The sequence below is a fragment of the Crotalus tigris genome, unplaced genomic scaffold (genome assembly GCF_016545835.1).
Source record: "Crotalus tigris isolate CLP2741 ecotype Arizona unplaced genomic scaffold, ASM1654583v1 scf7180000024460.1087499, whole genome shotgun sequence".
NCBI lineage: Eukaryota > Metazoa > Chordata > Lepidosauria > Squamata > Viperidae > Crotalus > Crotalus tigris.
The window spans coordinates 86,289-104,740 of NW_024100630.1; the positions used below are offsets into that span (position 1 = coordinate 86,289).

At 44.9% G+C, this 18,452-nt stretch overlaps 2 protein-coding genes across 2 annotated transcripts in view; both read right to left on the reverse strand.

Annotated features, from left to right (window-relative positions):
* The window catches only part of LOC120303090 (patr class I histocompatibility antigen, B-1 alpha chain-like), a 50,949-nt gene that overhangs the window by 9,504 nt on the left and 22,993 nt on the right, over positions 1 to 18,452 (reverse strand). The window lies entirely within an intron of this gene.
* Positions 1,960 to 16,508, reverse strand: LOC120303094 (zinc-alpha-2-glycoprotein-like). The gene is made up of 7 exons (XM_039332263.1): positions 16,378 to 16,508; positions 14,130 to 14,375; positions 7,085 to 7,360; positions 5,194 to 5,481; positions 4,238 to 4,309; positions 3,147 to 3,290; positions 1,960 to 2,565 (listed from the first exon to the last, which is right to left on the reverse strand). The coding sequence occupies exons 1-7, from the start codon at positions 16,448 to 16,450 to the stop codon at positions 2,531 to 2,533; spliced, it is 1,134 nt and encodes a 377-aa protein (XP_039188197.1). The 5' UTR covers positions 16,451 to 16,508; the 3' UTR covers positions 1,960 to 2,530.

The following is an 18,452-nucleotide window of genomic DNA, read 5'->3' on the forward strand; positions in this document are numbered from 1 at the left end:
CCTCTCCAGTCAGCTTCCCGCCCCCCCCGTCAGCTTCCCGCCCCCCTCCAGTCAGCTTCCCCCCCCTCCACCATCAAAAAAAGGGATGCAGTTTCCAGAGTTGTGAAATCTCTGCAGGAGCAGCTTGTCTTACGGGACGCTCTTTTTCTTCTTGACATGGGGGGGGGAGGATATGGGAGGGGGCCACGACCTCTGAGGGGTCTAGGAGTTCCCTGGGATAGCAGGGAGTGGCTTGGGGAATGGTGGGAGGGGGGACGGGGGACGGGGGTTCAGCAGGGACCCTCAGTTCAGCCCCTTGTTCCTTGGACTTCTCGTTTTGCTGCCTGAGACACTCACTGCTCTCCTGCCAGTTGGAGATGACTTCATTCTTCTTCTCCAGCTATTGTGGGGGGGCCTCTTTGAAATGACACCCCCCTTCCCAAAATTAGAATAGTAACTTCCAAAGTGGAAACTAACCAAAGAGAGAAGCAACCCAGAACTAAGGAGAAACTTCCTGACAGTTAGAATAATTAGCCAGTGGAACAACCTGCCTCCAGAAGCAGTAAATGTTCCAACACTGGAAGTTTTTAAGAAGAGACTGGACAGCCATTTGTCCGAAATGGTGTAGGGTTTCCTGCCTGAGCAGGGGGTTGGACTAGATGACCTCAAATGTCCTTTTCAACTTTTTTATTACTATAATAATAATAATTATTATTATAATTATTATTATTATTATAATAAAAAAGATTTTGGAAGAGAACAAAACTAATCAAAGCATTTTTTTTAGAAAACTGTGCATTAAAAACAGACAAAAAACAAAGCCACCAGCCATAACAGTTTTTTCATTCTGCAAAACAGGCCCACTTATTTAAAAGACGTGGGCCTGTTTTGCAGAATGAAAAAACTGTTATGGCTGGTGGCTTTGTTTTTTGTCTGTTTTTAATACACAGTTTTGTTAACAGAAATCTTCCTTCTTCAGGAAACTGGTGCTCTGCACATCCTTTTCTCCAATCGCTCCATAAACAATTGTTTTTAAAAATCTTTGGCCATATTTTTGTACCATAAAAGCTCCAAGGATACCTGGGGAAAACTGGGACTTTCTTTCCTTGGTGTGCAAGCCCAACAACCACACCTGATAGGTGGAAAAGTGTAAGACTTTTATTCCTAAGGAAGCAAATTCAAAAATGGGACGTCTCTGCTCCACAGTGGACCCCCCTTTTAATACAAGTTGGAGAAACATACATTGCCATGAACCAGTCATGAACACACACATATGCCAATCATTAAGAACAATATCATTAATACTGTACGTCTTCAGTAGTCATAGTAACAGCTAAAGTTCAGCTAGAGTATGGGGGGACCTTGTCCTGATCAATAGCATCCCTACACCAAAAGCATCCCTCAGCCACTTGGGTACCAGCATCTGCTCCGCCACCTTAATGGACAGGCATGCTTGGGCAGGAAGGCCAATGGTCTGACTTTCATTTATTGCAGATCAACCAGTGGATCCAAAGCAGATCAACCAGTGGATCTAACCCAGATCAACCAATGGATGACCTCATCAGTAGATACAAGGTGTCTTGCCACTGTAGTCTCTATGTGTTAAATAAGCAATAAATATCTTGATATATTAACTAGAGATGGTCTCTCAATATATAAATTAAAATATATTAAACTGGACTGTCCCAAGTCAACCAGTGGCTAATCACACCAATAGATTCAATGGCCACAGTTACCCCGTTGTGCTACATCTGGGGTGTCCAACTCAATTTCATTGAGGGCCGCATCAGCATGCTCCGGGGGGGGCATGTGGGTCAGCCAGGGTGGGTGTGGCCTACTGGGTGGGAGTGGATGGAATGCGTGTGGCCTACTGGGTGGGCATGGCCAGCTCTACATCGTTTGCATCAAGGGTGCCTGTGGGGGCCTGGGCACAGGAGTGGGACAGATCTGAGGGTCTCTGGCAGAAGGGGGTGGGACCGGGGCAAGCGCCAAGGCATGGTGCATTTCTTCATTCCTCACAAAGGGTGACACCTCCCCAGCATGCACCCAGGGGGCGTGGCCGACACAGCAGGGACTGGTTCCTGTTAGCTTGTTTGTATTGGTAATTCCTCGATTGGGAGGTTGTTTACTGGATTGTTGGTCTTGTGTTATTCCGGATGTTAATTTTTGCTCATATAGGTATTGATTGCTGCTGAAGAGACCTTTTGGTATTATTTCCTTTTGGGTTTTCGGATTGTAGGTGTTTATCTCAATGTGCCTGTTGATGGCCACTTTGTCCGAGCGGCAGGCCTCCAGGAATTCCCTGGCATTTTTGGGATTTGGCTTGATCTAAGGATGCTCACAGTTTCCCAGTTGAAGGTATGGTTGAGTCTATCCAGGTATTGTGAAATGAAGAAGTTTTCATCATGTCTTCTGACTACTAGTTGGTGTTCATGGATGCGTTTTCTTCCTGTTTCTCCTCTGTAGTGCTGCTACAGTAGATAACTCCATTTTTTGATTCTGGAGCGGCTTTACTTCTTGTCTGCGCAATGATGACACAGTGATTTCTGGATCAATTTGTGTCCTTTGCAGTCCACAGGATGGCTTCTGCTTCAGGGAGAGAGAAAAAAGGAAGGAAGTCAACACTTCCTTTTGCATGGGGGGGGGCGTGTTTCTTCTCTCCTCCCCTCGGCTCTCTCCTGCACCCACTGGAAGCTCAGCAGGCATGGGGAGAAGCAGTCAAAGAGGAAGGAAGGATTGTAATGTCCCCACTGCACAAAGAGCTGCTGGTGCCCCCCCCACTTCTCCCCCAGGGTTCCCTTGTGTCTCCAGCTCATCCTGGCCAAGGAGCCTTTTTTTCCTGGATAGCCCCAGCTGCCCTTTTCCTTCTCCCCCTCCCCTCCAGTCCTTCCTGGAGAGAAATCCCCCATTTCTCCAGCGTGCCCCAATTCCTGCTCTGGGCTCCTTCCCCATTTCTCTCTCCTGCCTCGGAACTGATGGGCCAGAGAGGCTGAGCTGAGCCGGATCATCCCCTGCAGAGCATCCCATCAGAGGAAGCCGAGGATCCCCACACAACCACCTTGGAAACACTTTGAGGATTAATTCCCCACCTCCAACAATCCTTCTGGTCTTGATTCTCAGGTATTGTGCCTTAAATAACAGCAATAATTGGCAACAATCACACTCACCCCTGATGTTTGCAGGTGACAACACTGATTGCGTCTCATCTTCTGTAGGGTGCATGGGGAAAGAAGGAACGCTTTGTGAAGGAATCAGATTATGGCAGGTTGTCACTTCCTTATAGAGATCATTTCTGCGTCTCTTCCACCGACCTGACGGATGGCAAAAAGAGAAGACCATTTGTTTATTTGGGGGGGGGGGCAGCAACTCCTGCCTCAGGTGGAGTAGGATTTATTCTGAAGACCTCCACAGGGACCTGCACTGGAGCGCCATCAATGATGCTAAACCTCTTGGAATCTTTTTGTGGGCACGATGGTGTTTCCCCATATACTCTGGGCTCAGAGGTTCTTGATTCAACTTTTGTGACCTAATCTTAAGCTAGCCAGATCTAAGAACCAGCAACTTTGGGCTGATCTTGGTTTGGCTGGGTTAGAGAATCGCAAGCCAATCGGAGGAGGAGACCAGTTCTGGAAGAAGGAAGTGGCAAAGCACTTCCAAATCCTGGCTGAAAAAATGACAAGGAAGTGCTGAGATGCACATGGTGAAACTCAACTGAGGAGACACGTCCTGCCTCCTTCCACCCTCTTGTGTCTCTTGCTCTGAATAGGAGCAGAAGAAGCAGCGGGAGCTTCCCCCGCTGGACCTTCCTCCCTGCTCTTGCCTGTCCCCAGGTGGGATTGCAAGCAGGGGCAGAGGGCATGGGGCCCCTCCCTCCACGGACCTCCCATCGGAGCTTCCCTTTGCCAGGAGACATGGCAAATAGATCTCCTTCAGGGACAGGATTATGGAATTTCCAGCACTTCCCAGATCATTTCAGGGACTTTTCCTGGACTCCTGAGCTGCTGATATTTGCTCCTCTGAAGCAAGTCCATCGAGGCCATAGAGTTTTCCTCCCACACAAGAATGTGGGGGATGTATTGAGATTTGCAGGAAATGGAAAAATGGCTACATATCTTCTTCTTCCTTCCTAATCCATGTTCAAAATGCTGTTTGTGAGGGAGGGTCTTGTGAGGGTCCTGTCTGCAATTCTCAGGGAGGCTCTCTCCCATCCATACCAGCTCAGTCAACCCAGAAAGAGACAGGGGGGTGTTTCACTTACTCAGGAAGAAAATTCCAAGTCCCAAGATTAAGACCAACAAGACTACCACAATTCCCACAAACGTCTGCCACCCTGTGGTTAAAGAAGGAGAAACATGGTTTCAATTAGACAGATGTTGAGTTCCCTGAAGTGGAGATGCTGAACAATGGAAGCCTTTCCCAATCTGCATTGGCCTCCAGGAAGTGCTCCCACCTGAAGGAAGCCCCTCCCCTCCAAGGCTGCAGAGGGAAGAGCCAATGGCCTGGAAGGGCACAATCAATTATGCATCATATCTCATCATCTGCTATATTATCGTGTGTTGTTTCATCATACTTTTGCTCTAAAGCAGCGGTTCTCAACCTATGGGTCGCGACCCCATTTGGGGTCGATCGACCTCTTTTGTGCGGTCGCCAAACGCGGCGATCCGCCATTTTGTCGCCTCCGGGGGCGCGCTGCGCCTCCGGGGGGCGGTGCCGCGCACGCGCGCCGCGCGTGGGGGCGGTGGTGCGCCTCCGGGGGACGGCGCCACGCATGCGCGCCGCGCATGGGGCGGCGCGCCTCCGGGGGGCGGTGCCACGCATGTGCACCGCGCATGGGGCGGCGCCGCACCTCCGGGGGCGGCGCCGCGCGTGCGCACGCCGCGTGCGCGCGGCGCCGCGCGTGCGCACGCCGCGTGCGGGGGGCCCGCCCCCATGCGTGCCGCGCGGGGGGTGGTGCCGCGCATGCGCACTGCGCGCGGGGGCCCGCCCCCATGCGCGCCGTGCCGCGCATGCGCATAATGTTTGTGTGGCGGGGGTCGCCGTCACACAAACGTTGAGAACCGCTGCTCTAAAGTGACTACTTGCAACTCCCCTGATAGGAATCACTTCTCCTGTATTGCTAAATGTAGGACTATATTTACTGCCCTCCTCCCCCCACTGTTTCAAACGTTGGTGAAAAATCTACTTCTCCATGTCACAATCCCATGAGCCTCTCACCTGTTTCCTCCTTCCAGGCCAAGATCAGGGGCTCCTGCAAGCCCTGGTGCTCCAGGCGACACCGAAAACGGTCCCTCTCCTTCGGGTCGATCTCAATGCTGAGGCAGACATAATAGGTGCCGTCTGAGTTGGGGGCCACGTTCCTAGGGAGGGTCTCATAGTCACAGACCTGTCCATCCCTGGTCCAGGTGGCCTGGATCTCCCTGGGGTAGAAGCCAAAGGCCTGGCAGATGAGGACCTCCCGGTGGTTATCCATCTCCTTGCGAGTCACCTTCCCCACTGGGGGCTCTGCAGAAACAGCAACAACACAATTCCCAGGATTTTGAATTTTGACAATATTTTATTAAGTTTTATAAAGGTAGGGGAAGAACAGGACCGATATGGGTAGTGGGATTCAGAGTGGGGTTCAGGGATAGGGTTGGGATGGGGGTGGGTACAACATGGGGTTGCCCCCAATAACATTCCAAGCTTTAATGAACAAACTATTGTCCGGATACAAATATTCAATGAGGATACTTAATATAATAATAAGTAGCTGTAGTCAACAAAAATAGCAATAATTATAAAGCATGTCGATTAATCAATAAATATAAATCATCTTAACAAATTTCACAATCATTTCTTGCTAATTCGTTTTGCTAACCATTGGTAAAAGTTTTCCCATGTTTTAAAATAAACTGAGTCTTCTTTCTCTTTAATCTCTAGGATTAGTCTGTCCATTTCTGCACATTCTAGAATTTTCCTAATTATGATCTCTTCAGGCGGTACATTTTCATTTTTCCAGTATTGGGCAAATGCTATTCTCTCAATTGTCAATATACGTAATATTAAATACTCATTGTCTTTCCCATAGTTAGATCATAGTATTCCTAACAGAAACAATTCTGGCTTAAATTCTATCTGTATTTTAGTCATATTTTCCAGCCAAATATGAATCTTAGACCAAAATTTATTTGCACTAGGACATATGCACCAGATATGGTAATAGGTACCTGGCTTTTGTTTACATTTCTAACAATTATTTGAAACATTTTTAAACATTTTTGCTAGCCTTACTGCTGTCATGTGCCAACTATAAAACATTTTATATACGTTTTCTTTATATGAAGCTGCTTTATATTTCCATCCCATAACTTTTGCCAAACTTCTAAGTCTATAGAATATCCAAATTTTTTTTGCCCAAACTATCATTGTGTCTTTTACTTGTTTTTCTTCCATCGTCCAATTTAGCAGAAATCTATAAAATTTCTTAATCAAATTTTCATCTGTTTTCAAGAGTATTTGGTCATTCTATCTGTTCTTTGTAGAATCCCATTGTCTTTAGATCTTTCTCATATCTTGTTTGGATTTGTAAATAAGGATTTTGAGAGTTTCTGGCAAGGTGATTTAAATAGCAAGACCTCCTTGGGCCATCTCCTTGCCTCAACCTGTGGGAGCCCCTAAAATGGGGCATTGGGGTTTGTTAGATTAAGCTTTGAAAGGGATACAAAGAATTTGGGGTAACGTTCTCACATTGGCCAACGTATTCCCCAATTTGTTGGATTGATTGAATTTTAAGACCCCAAATTGAATTTGTTCAAATTTGTTCGGATGGAAATAAACAATACACCGATCATTTCCTTCTGATTAAACATTTGTTTCTTCTGCTTTAGAAGAAATAGAATGAGACCTTCAGCATGAATTTCTTGCTCACTTTCCTTTTTTCTAAAGTACTTATTTTTTGGGGCGGGGCACTGAAGATTATTTTCCTTCTGTAATGTGATGGGAGATTCTTCATGACCTTTTTCTGTCAATATTTTAAAAGGTGCCTTGGCTGTTTAGGAGAGAAACAATATGGGGAGGGGGGAGCACACAGAAACATGCTCAATGGAGACCCCCCTTTGCCACTCACCGATCCTCTGCAGAGTCTTATTCTTGCAGGACAGGTATCTCTGCAGCCACTCAATGCAGGTCTCCTCCAGGAAGAATTTGTTTCTCTCAGACCATCCTGGGTCATCCTCCCACTTCCGCTTGAGCTTCCTGGCCTGGGGCTGAGCCGGCACCCAAGTGAGGGCCTCCTTGTCGAAGCTGATGAAGTCCATCCTGTCATAGCTGTAGCGGAAAAACCCTCCTTTGCCCCTATCTTCCATGAGCTCGCAGCCCAACATCACCTGCCAGGTGTGAAGCCCTGAAGGAGAGGCAGAGGGGGTGGGTGGGAATGAAAAGGGTCCAGGATTCTTCTCCCTAGACACCCTTAGAGTCTTCCCCCCTTCCCACCTGGGGAGAGAAATCAGATTTCTCCTTCCCCTCTTTATCACACAAGGAGAAAGATCTTTTACTTCAATTAACCCTGTTTGGCTGACGTCAGACCATGAAGAATTTCTAGGTGAGGGAGTGTTTCCGGTGTCATCACTGGATATAGACTCTGGGGAGTGATCATCTGTTCCCCGGGTCCGAAATTCCTTTGCTGGCGAGCCCATTTGGGCTAAAAGCCACCCTGGAGGGGTGGCTGCCCTGGAACCAGCAAGAGAAAGGCAGATCACATTTATGTGAGCCGCTACCAACAGCTGATCGTGGGAACAGAAAACAGCTGATTTTGACAGCAAGCAGCTGGTCTGGTGAGACTATTTTCTGTTCTTGGTGGAAAGTGGATTTTTGGGTGGAAATAGCCTATCTTTAATGGAAAGCTGGAAGCTTGGAGGAGGAAGGAGGAGGGTTTTTGCCTCTCCTCCCTCCCGCACAGGCAGCGTTCTAAGCGACTCCATTGCTAAGGAAGAAATTTAATTGGGACTATTTTAAAGTTTGTCTTTGGTTGCAGAAATCTAAAAAATAAAGGATAATTTATTTGGAAAGCCATCCTAATTATTTTTCCTTTTTTAAAAACTTTAAAACTGTTTTCACTCTGAATACTTTTAAAAAAATGCCTGGGAAAGAATCAGAGTTCCCCTGGTGGTTATATTGTAGCACTTTTTCCCCCTCTTCTCTTTGTTCTCTGTGGCTAACTTTGTGTATTCAGCTATGGAACTTGGCTCAATGCCCAGACATTTGGCTGCATGCCCAGACATTTTTATCTCTCTTTAAAAGTTACTGAGAGAGATTGTTCAGCTCTTTATCTGACTTCTTAGTTAGCTGTTCATTCCCCATAGCAAGGGAAAATACAAAAGAAGAAGGGAATTTTTTTCTTTTGGCTTTTTTTCTATTCTGGCTACAGATAAAGTTTAATTGGACTATAACTTGGATATTATTCCTCTTCTCTTGACAACTTTTATTTTTATTTTATTTTATTTTATTTTTTGGCTGTTTATTTGAAGTCTCCTCTTTTTTCTTTTCTTGAGGGTTAGATTTTTTTATCTTGCCTTTTAGAGATAAATCTCTTACTATTTCTTTTTTGAGATTTTTTTTTTTTTGGTTGTTCACTTTTTCCAATTTTTTTTTATTCCTGCTCCTTTTTTGGATGGTTATGCAGGATTTTTTTTTATTCCCCTAAAGGATTTGTTCTAATTTTTTGCTTAAACTACGCTTGTCTCCTGGTAATAGGAGGGCATTGGATTATAATTGGCCATCGGGCTACCTGGTGGATTATAATTAGCCACCAGGCTCCTTGGTGAATTATAAATAAGTACAACAATCAGAAGATGAGTGCTTCAAATTTAGCTAAAGGGGCGAGGAAGGGCTTCGGCCCCCGCTTCAACCTCGGTGAGTCCAGCTCCTCAGAAATCAATCACTACTTTTCTACAACAAGAATCTCAACAGAAAGACACCCAAGCAATACTCCAAGCAATTTTAGCTCAAACCAAAAATATTGATGATCTGAAAATGGAAATGAAAAAAGATTTGGAAAAAAATTATGGAGATTTGAAAAATGATCTTAAAATGGATCAAAAAAATGGAAACCTTTCAACAGGTGATGGCAGATACTCAACAAAGAATGCAAAAAATAGAAGATAAGTCAGTGGTGGTCGATCAGAAAATTGAAGTGTTGCAACAGGAAAATCAGAGATTGGCACAAACTAACGTGGGACTGGAGGCAGCATGGCAGTGATGGAGATGGATAATGCATCACACTTTTTAAGATTTCAAAATATTGTAGAAGAGAAAGATGAGAACTTGTTGGAATTGATGAGTGAATTATTAGCAGAATTGCTTGCAATGGAAATGGATCAAATGAAAAGAGAACTAGATCAGGTTTTCAGAATCAATTCAAGCTATGTAAGAAGAAACAGAGTTCCTAGGGAGGTCCATGTAAGATTTCTCAAAAGATTTACACGTGATGAGACCTTGAGAGCAATAAGAGATCAGCCACTGAAATATAAAGATAAATAACTTGTAGTTCTTAAACAGATTCCCACAAGGATAAGAGAAGCGTGAAGAGAATATCAATTTTTAATGAGGAAACTCTTTAATAAGGGAGTGAATTTTAGATGGCTGGTCCCAGAAGGATTATTAATCTTCTGGGACTTGAAAAGATACAGAATAGATACTCCATTCCAAGCAGAGGAATTTTTTAACAATCACAGAGCCTTTTTAGAAAAAGGCGACTTTGAACCCAAGAAACCAGAAGAGACGATGGGTGCAGGAGTACCAAAACAATTGGAGGAGGGGGAATCAAAACAGATGCAATCAGAGGAAGATGTAAGACTGAAAGACCTGAGACAGATAAGCTCCCCCAGAAGACTGAGGTCTAGATACAATTGAAATTATGAAAGAGATTGGATTTTTTTTCAATAAATATAAATGGTCTTAACTCCCCATCAAAAAGGTGTAAAATACTTAACAGATTACAAAAATTGAAAATGGACATAATTTGTCTTCAGGAGACACATATTAAAAGACAACACTCCAGAATTTTAGAACAACCAAAGATAGCACAGCAAAAGAAAAGAGGAATAGCATTTTATATAAAAGAAAAGATGAACCCAAAACAAATTTATGTTGATGAAGAAGAGAGAATATTAATGGTGGAAATTACATGGGATCAAAAACAAATTTTGATGGTTGCGATATATGCTCCCAACAAGAAGCAGGATCAGTTTTTTCAGCAATTATATGATAAACTAGTGGAATTAAATTACAAAAATCTTTGCATACTCAGTGATTTTAATGTAATAGTCAACACAATATGGGATTATAAAAGCCACAAACAAAGGAAAAAAGGGGGAAATACTTTACCTAAGTCTTTTTTAAAGATGAAAGATGAATCGTGTATACAAGACATATGGAGAGAAATGAATCCAGAGAAAGCACAATATACATTTTATTCAAATAGGCATAAATCCTGATCAAGAATTGATATGATAGGGACTTCATATGATTTAAAGACTATGATACAAGAGGTGGAAATTGAACCTAATATTTGGGCTGATCATAATCCAATTAAAGTGACTCTGAAAGGAGCTAGGAAAAAACTAAGATGGTCATTGAATAAATCTATACTGAAAGAAAAAGAATTTGCAACGAAAGAAATGGAAATCTCTTTTAAATAAGAAAGAAGAAACCTCTGTTCAAAATGTTTGGGACACTGCAAAAGTTTATTTTAGAGATTTGGCTATAACTTACCTTGCTAAAAAGAATAAAGAAAAGAGACAAACACAGCTTAAGTTGAAAGAACAATTTAGAAATTTAGAATTTGAGTTACAAAATGATCCACAAAAGAAGAAGCTGAAGACACAAATGGAATTAATAAAACATAAATTAAATTTATTGGAGATGGAGACAAGGGCACAACAGATAAAACATTCAAAACAGAATTTCTTTGAAAATGCCAATAAACCAGGAAGATGGCTTGCATATAGACTGAAAAAAGAAAGAGAAAAAAATGATATTGTAAGTAAACTACAAGATTCAAAAGGTGAAATACACTGTCATAACGATGCACTGGAAAAAATTGCTAAAGCTTATTATGAGACACTTTACAAGGCGGAGGTGGTTTCTAAGGAGGCAATACAGGAGTATTTAAGAAAAGCGAACCTCCCAAAGATATCAGAGAACATGCAACATATGCTGCACGAGAAAATAACAATGATGGAAATTACAGAGGCAATAAAAAGGGGGAAAAAAAGATAAAACTCCAGGACCTGATGGTCTCCCAGTGGAATTCTATGTAGCCTTATAAGACATAATAAGCCCGATACTGAAAGATCTTTGTAATGAAACCTTTTCGGTGATGAAAATACCAAATTCCTGGACAGAAGCTAATATTTCCCTTATACTCAAAGACGATACTGATCTCAAAGAAATTAAAAATTACAGGCCAATATCACTATTAAATGTAGACTATAAAATATTTACAGCAATAATAGTGGAAAGAATGAAGAAATTTTTGAATGAATTTATCCATTCAGACCAAAATGGTTTTTTTCCTAAAAGACAGATAAAGAATAATTTATGGATTATTTTAAATGTGCTGGAATATTATGAAAAGCATCTGGGGAAACAAATGGCACTTATATTTTTGGATGCGCAAAAAGCTTTTGATAATCTTAATTGGCAATTTTTGTTTCAACAGCTGCGAGTGATGGACTTTGGTGAAAATTTTATAAATGCAATCGAAGCAATTTACAATAAACAGTCTGCAAAGAGAGACTAAACGGAGACTATACAGATAACTTCAATATTAAAAAAAGGTACAAGACAGGGATGCCCACTGTTTCCCTTGCTATTTATTCTCTTATTGTCCAGGAATATTAGACAAGATGTGGAGATTAAAGGGCTGGAGATAAAAGATCAGAAATATAAACTACAGGCTTTTGCAGATGATTTGGTCTAAACAGCCACTAAACTGTTGCAGAAAATAGAGGAATTTGGAGAAGTGGCTCGGCTGAAAATAAATAGGGAAAAGACTAAAGTACTTACAAGAAATCTAACAGAAAAACAGAAAGTTCAACTTGTTAAAAAAACAAATCTCCAGATAGCTAAAAAAATATAAAAAAATAGGTATTTACTTAACATCAAAATATACCGCAGTAAAAGAAGACAACTATGAAAGACTATTGAAACAAATAAAACTAGATTTGGAAAAGTGGAAAAACTTTCAACTATCACTGTTAGGAAGGATAACGACTGTTAAGATGAATATTTTACCTAAACTACTATTTTTATTTCAGACGGTTCCTGTCAAATTAAGCCAGAAATTTTTGGATGATTTAAATGCAACAATAACAAGATTTATATGGCAAGGAAAAAAAGCAAGAATTAAAATTAAACTGTTACAAGAATCAAAAGACAGAGGGAGCTTTGGGCTCCCTATCAAGCTGCTATTTTGCTTTGGCTTAAAGAATGGATTACACTGATTACACTGAGAAATAAACAACTTCTTTATTTAGAGGGACATGATTTGCAACTGGGTTGGCATGCTTTCTTATGGTATGAGAAAAATAAAGTACATAAATACTTTCAAACTCATGCTATAAGGAACATATTACTCTCAGAGTGGGAGAGAATTAAAAATAAAATCTATATGAAAATACCTGTGTGGCTTTTAACAATGGAAGCATTTGCGTATCCGAATTTAATTATGATAAACTTGTTGTGTATAAAGACATTTTAGATAAAGAAGGAAAACTTATTAGACAAGCTTTTCGAGAACATGGTATCGATTTAACATGGTGGTCATATCTGCAAATTCAAACAAGATACGAAAAAGATGCAAAATTAATGGGATTCTACAAAGAACAGACACCATTAGATAAAATACTCTTGAAAACAGATGAAAATTTGATTAAGAAACTTTATAAATTTTTGTTAAATTGGAAGATGGAAGAACAACAAGTGAAAGAAACAATGATAGTGTTGGGCAAGGAACTTTGGTCACTCTATAGACTTAGAAGATTGGCAAAAATATTAAATTTACTAAAGCAGCTGCATATAAGGAAAACTTATATAAAATGTTTTATAGATGGCATATGACACCAGTTAGCTTAGAGAAAATGTTTTAAAATGTATCAAATATGTGTTGAAAATGTAAACAAAAACCAGGCACTTATTACCATCTCTGGTGGATATGACCTAATGCTAAGAAATTTTGGTTTAAGATTCATACGTGGATAGAAAAGATGATTAAAATACAGGTAGAATTTAAATCAGAATTGTGTTTGCTAGGAATATTAGGTCTGAATTATGTAAAAGAGAATGAGTATCTAATATTACATGTGTTAACAGCTGCGAGAATAGTATTTGCTCAATTTTGGAAAAATGAAAACCTACCATCTGATTAGATTATAATGACAAAAAAACTTGAATGGGCAGAAATGGATAGATTAACTTTAGAAATGAAAGAGAAAGAAGATACAATTTACTTTAAAACATGGGAAAAATTTTACCAAGGGTTAGCAACGTGATAGAATGAGAAAACGTTATGAAACTCAAAGGGATAATTGATAATTTGTACTTATATTTCATGTTTATTCCTAGGAATTTTTCTTCCTTTTCTTATTTGTGATATTAATAATAAGTAAATTATAACTAATAAGTAATATAGTAATATTTTAAAGTTACTACAACTAATTAGTAATATGTTAGCAATATTATATTAAGCATTGTTATTTAGTAAAACGAATGAGAGGTATTGACTAACTTGTGATTTATATGATTATAGATAAAATTAGTTATTGTAAGCTGTTTAACATTAGATTAATTATTAAGATTTAATATGTATACCTGGATGGGTCTACTTGCTGAAGTGATGATGTATTGTGGGGAATAACTCCACTATTGTACTTAGCCCTTTCTTTGGTGTAACCTTTCTGTATGTTTTCCTTTGTTATAACTTTCTTGAACTTATTCCTCTTTTACCCTGATAAAACTTAATAAAATATTTGTTAAAAAAAAAAAGAATTTCTAGGTGAGGGAGAAAACCAGGTGTGTGTTTGTGTCTCTCTGTGTGTGTTTCCTTTGCAGGAAAGAAAATCTCAAGTCCTCTGCAACCATTGGAGGCCAAAGGTGGCCCTGCCCCTGCTCACCTCCAGCACGGTGGTCCAGTTTTGATAACTTCTCCAGGTCAGCCCTGAAGACCCTCTCAGGGGCCAGAAAGTTCTCCTTGTCCCCCTCCTCCATCCAGGGCACCAGAGGCTCCATCTTCCTGGTGTGGCTGTTATAGTGAGCGATGGGCTGGTCATCCAGGTAGCTCCTAATGGAGAACTGAGGCAGCCCCTGGCTGGGCTCTGGCAGATGCAGGTAGAAGTATCTCAGGGAGTGTGAGGGAGAGCCTGGAGAGGGAGGAGGGAGAGGAGAAGAATTGGGGGGGGGGGTTTCACTGCAATTTCATCCCCTCCAACATCTTATTGTCACACAGCAGCCCTCCCAACAAGTGGGTCTCCCCATCTGGCTTAGATATTCCTGCACCCCCTCTGGGCCCTCCAGGTTCCCAGACTGTAGGCCCGACCTCCATAGCGACCCCAGACCACACTTGGGAAGAACCAGGGAGGCCCTGTTTGCATGGAAGTTGACAAGAAGTCAAAGACCTGAACGTTCCCCAGAGAGGAAGCCTTTCCAAGCAAGGACAAAGGTTGCTGATCAGAGTGGAGTGGATGGCAGGACCTGGCCCATTGCCCAGTCAGGAGCAGAAAGGAAGGAAGAGCTCATGGAGGGCTAAAGTTAGGTGATTTTTTTGGGTTCTGTCCTCCCTTGAAAAGTGTCCTCCTAAATGTCCTCCTTTTCCATATACCGTCCTCCTTTTGGGAGGACAGTCCTCCTTTTGTGAGTTCTGTCCTCTCTCGAAAATGTCCTCCTAAATGTCCTCTTTTTGACGACTAATCTGCAGCAGCTAGGGGGCGGCTGCAGGTCCAGAGCCGGCGCGGCTGGTGCTTTGCAAGCTGTGGGGCTGGCTCTACGGCAGCGGTTCTCAATCTTCTTGTGACGGCGACCCCGTCACATGGCTGCGCCGCGCATGCGCGGGGGCGACGCACATGCACGGCGGCACCCCCATGCGCGGCGTGCATGTGCGGCACTGCCCCCATGCACTGCGCGCATGCGCGGCACTGCCCACATGCACGGTGCGCATGTGTGGCACCGCCCCATGCGCGGTGCGCATGCGTGGCACCGCCCCCATGTGCGACGCCACCCCTATGCACGCCACGCATGCGCGGCACCGCCCCTATGTGCAGCGCGCATGTGCGGCACCGCCCTATGTGCAGCGCGCATGCATGGCACTGCCCCATGTGCAGCGCGCATGCATGGCACCACCCCCATGTGTGGCACGCCCCCATGTGCGGCGCACATGCGCGGCCACGCCCCCGAGGGGGAAAATGGCAGATCGCGTTGTTTCGCGACCCCCCTAAAATGGTCGTTTGACTCCAAATGGGGTCGCGACCCATAGGTTGAGAACCGCTGCTCTACGGGGATGTGCAGGGGGGGCGATGGTGCTGGGGGGCAGCTGCAGGGCCGGAGCTGGCGCGGCTGGTGCTTTGCGAGCCGTAGGGCCGGCTCTCCACGGCAGGGTAGCAGTGTTGGCGGGGCGGCTGTGGGTGGGGGCGCAGCGGCCAGTTGACCTTCCATGGGCTGCGCCAGCTGGTGGTCTACGCAGTGCTGACCTGCACTGCCACCACCTCACCCTGCGCATCTACATGGCCATCCTGGAGCGCCTGGCTCACAACACCTGCCTCCGCCGCCCACCCCCGTGCAGTCCAGCCATGTAGATTTTTGGACAAGTGAGCAATCGAGATTGAATATTGATAATCTAGCTGCAGCGCTTGCCGTAAAATTCAATATGAAGGATATTTCTTGTTCAGATATTTCCAATATATTGTTAGAAGATGATACATTGACAAAAAATATTCATTCAATGGAAAAAGTACTCATTTAAATAATTAATAGGCATGTAAGCATAATTACAATATAAAATGTTATTGTTACAAATGTTTTTTGTTATGCATATAGTGTATTCTGTATTATTGTTGCAATAAATACAATGTTTCTTTTATTTACGATATTTTTTTCTTAAATTTATTCGTGTCCTCCTTTTTGCTGTAAAAAAGTTGGTCACCTTACTAAAGTCTGAAATTTCTCTCTTCACTTTTATTCCCTATTCTCCACAACGGGAGCCGTTTACAAATCAGTTACTAAAGGTTGGAAACGAGGCTGGCTGAAGCGCGAGAGATGGAAGACGTTTTTTTCCCTTCTGGGAAAAAGAGTTTGGGATTGAGGGGGGGGGGAATGGGGGAGAGAAAGACCCGGCCCAGGACAGGCGCCTCCTCCCCGTCGCACACTCACCGCACAAAGCCCCGAGCACGAAGGACCCCAACGCAACTCCCAGGAGCAAGAGGGGCGCCCGGGGCAGCGGCATCGGCCTCCAACCAGGCGCCCCCCCCCGTCCGCTCGGGGAAAAAGCCGCTCAGGCGCCGCGCCGGTCCGGGTCCCGTCCTGATGGCCTCACTCACGCCTGGCACCTTTTGTCCCCGCCCCTTTTTTTCCAAAGATCACCAAAGCATTTCTCCCCATTGGTGCCCACAAGAACTCTGTGAGGTAGGCTGGGCTTGTCCCTTGCTTCACGAGTCAGATCCCGGAGGAGGAGGAGGAGAAACACCCGAGATTCTCCTCCCCCCCCCCCCCGGTGCAAAGTCTGCGTGTCCGCGAAACTCCGCCGCTCTCTTTCTCTCTCTTTCTCCACCCCCAGGAAGGGGGGGGGTCCTAGCCGGAGGCGGCCCCTCCATGCGCGGCGATCCGCTCTGGACTAGAGGATGACCAGCAGCCAAGGTTAGCAGGCAGACGAGCTGGGGACGCGTGTTCCGTGAACGGGCATTTTGTGATTAGAAATAGGAGAATCCCGTGTTCGTTTGTTGGATAAGACTTTCGGCAAGAGCTCCAGGGGACTCTCCCTTGGCTTCCGTTTCCTCCCTCCCTTCCCCTCCCCTTTCCTTCCCTTTTCCCCCTTCCCTTCCCTCCCTTCCTCCTTCCCTTCCTCTTCCTCTTCCCTTTCCTCCCTTTCCCTTTCCCTTCCCTTCCCCTTTCCTCCCTTCTTCCCTTCCCTCCCCTTCCCTCCTCCTCTCCCCTCCCTCCCCTTTCCTCCCTCCCTTCTCCTTCCCTCCCTTCCTCTTCCCCTCCCCTTCCCCTTCCCCTTTCCTTTCCTCCCTCCTTCCCTCCCCTCCTTCTCCCCTCCCCTTTCCTCCCTCCCTCCCTTCTCCTTCCCTTCCCTTTCCCCCTTCCCTTTCCCCCCTTCCTCCTTCCCTTCCCTTCCCTTCCCTCCCTTCCTCCTTCCCTTCCTCTTCCTCTTCCCTTTCCTCCCTTTCCCTTTCCCTTCCCTTCCCCTTTCCTCCCTTCTTCCCTTCCCTCCCCTTCCCTCCTCCTCTCCCCTCCCTCCCCTTTCCTCCCTCCCTTCTCCTTCCCTCCCTTCCTCTTCCCCTCCCCTTCCCCTTCCCCTTTCCTTTCCTCCCTCCTTCCCTCCCCTCCTTCTCCCCTCCCCTTTCCTCCCTCCCTCCCTTCTCCTTCCCTTCCCTTTCCCCCTTCCCTTTCCCCCCTTCCTCCTTCCCTTCCCTCCCCTCCTCCTCCCCTCCCCTTCCCTTTCCTCCCTTCCTCCTTCCCTTCCCTTTCCCCCCTTTCCTCCCTCCCTTCTCCTTCCCTTTCCTCCCTTCCTCGTTCCCTTCCGCTTCCCTTCCCTCCTTCCTTTTCTTCCCTCCCTCCTTCCCTCCCCTCCCCTCCCCTCCTCCTTCCCTTCCCCTTTCTCCCTTCCTTCTCCTTTCCTCCCCTTCCCTTTCCTCCTTCCCTTCCTTCCCTACCCCTTCCTTCTCCCCTTCCCCTTTCCTCCCTTCCTCTTCCCCTTCCCTTTCCCTTCCCCTTTCCTTTCCTCCCCCCTTCCCTTCCCTCCTCCTCCCCTCCCCTTTCCTCCCTCCCTTCTCCTTCCCTTCCCTTTTCCCCCTTCCCTTTCCTCCCTTCCTCGTTCCCTTCCGCTTCCCTTCCCTCCATTTCCCTTTCCTCCCTCCCTCCTTCCCTCCCCTCCTCCTTCCCTTCCCCTTTCTCCCTTCCTTCTCCTTCCCTCCCCTTCCCTTTCCTCCCTTCCTCCTTCCCTACCCCTTCCTTCTCCCCTTCCCCTTTCCCTTTCCTCTCTTCCTCTTCCTCTTCCCCTCCCCTTCCTCTTCCCCTTTCCTCCCTTCCTCCTTTCCATCCCTCCTGTCCCCTTCTGCTTCCCCTCTTGGAGTCTTCTGTTCTTTCCTTTTCCTCTTTGGGAGATTTATGGTCGCAAAGCCACAATCTCTAGGAAAGGCTCACCTGGGGCAAATCCCCTTAAGGTCTTGGGGGGAGGGGAGGGGCTCACCTGGGGCAAATCCCCTTAAGGTCTTGGGGGGAGGGGA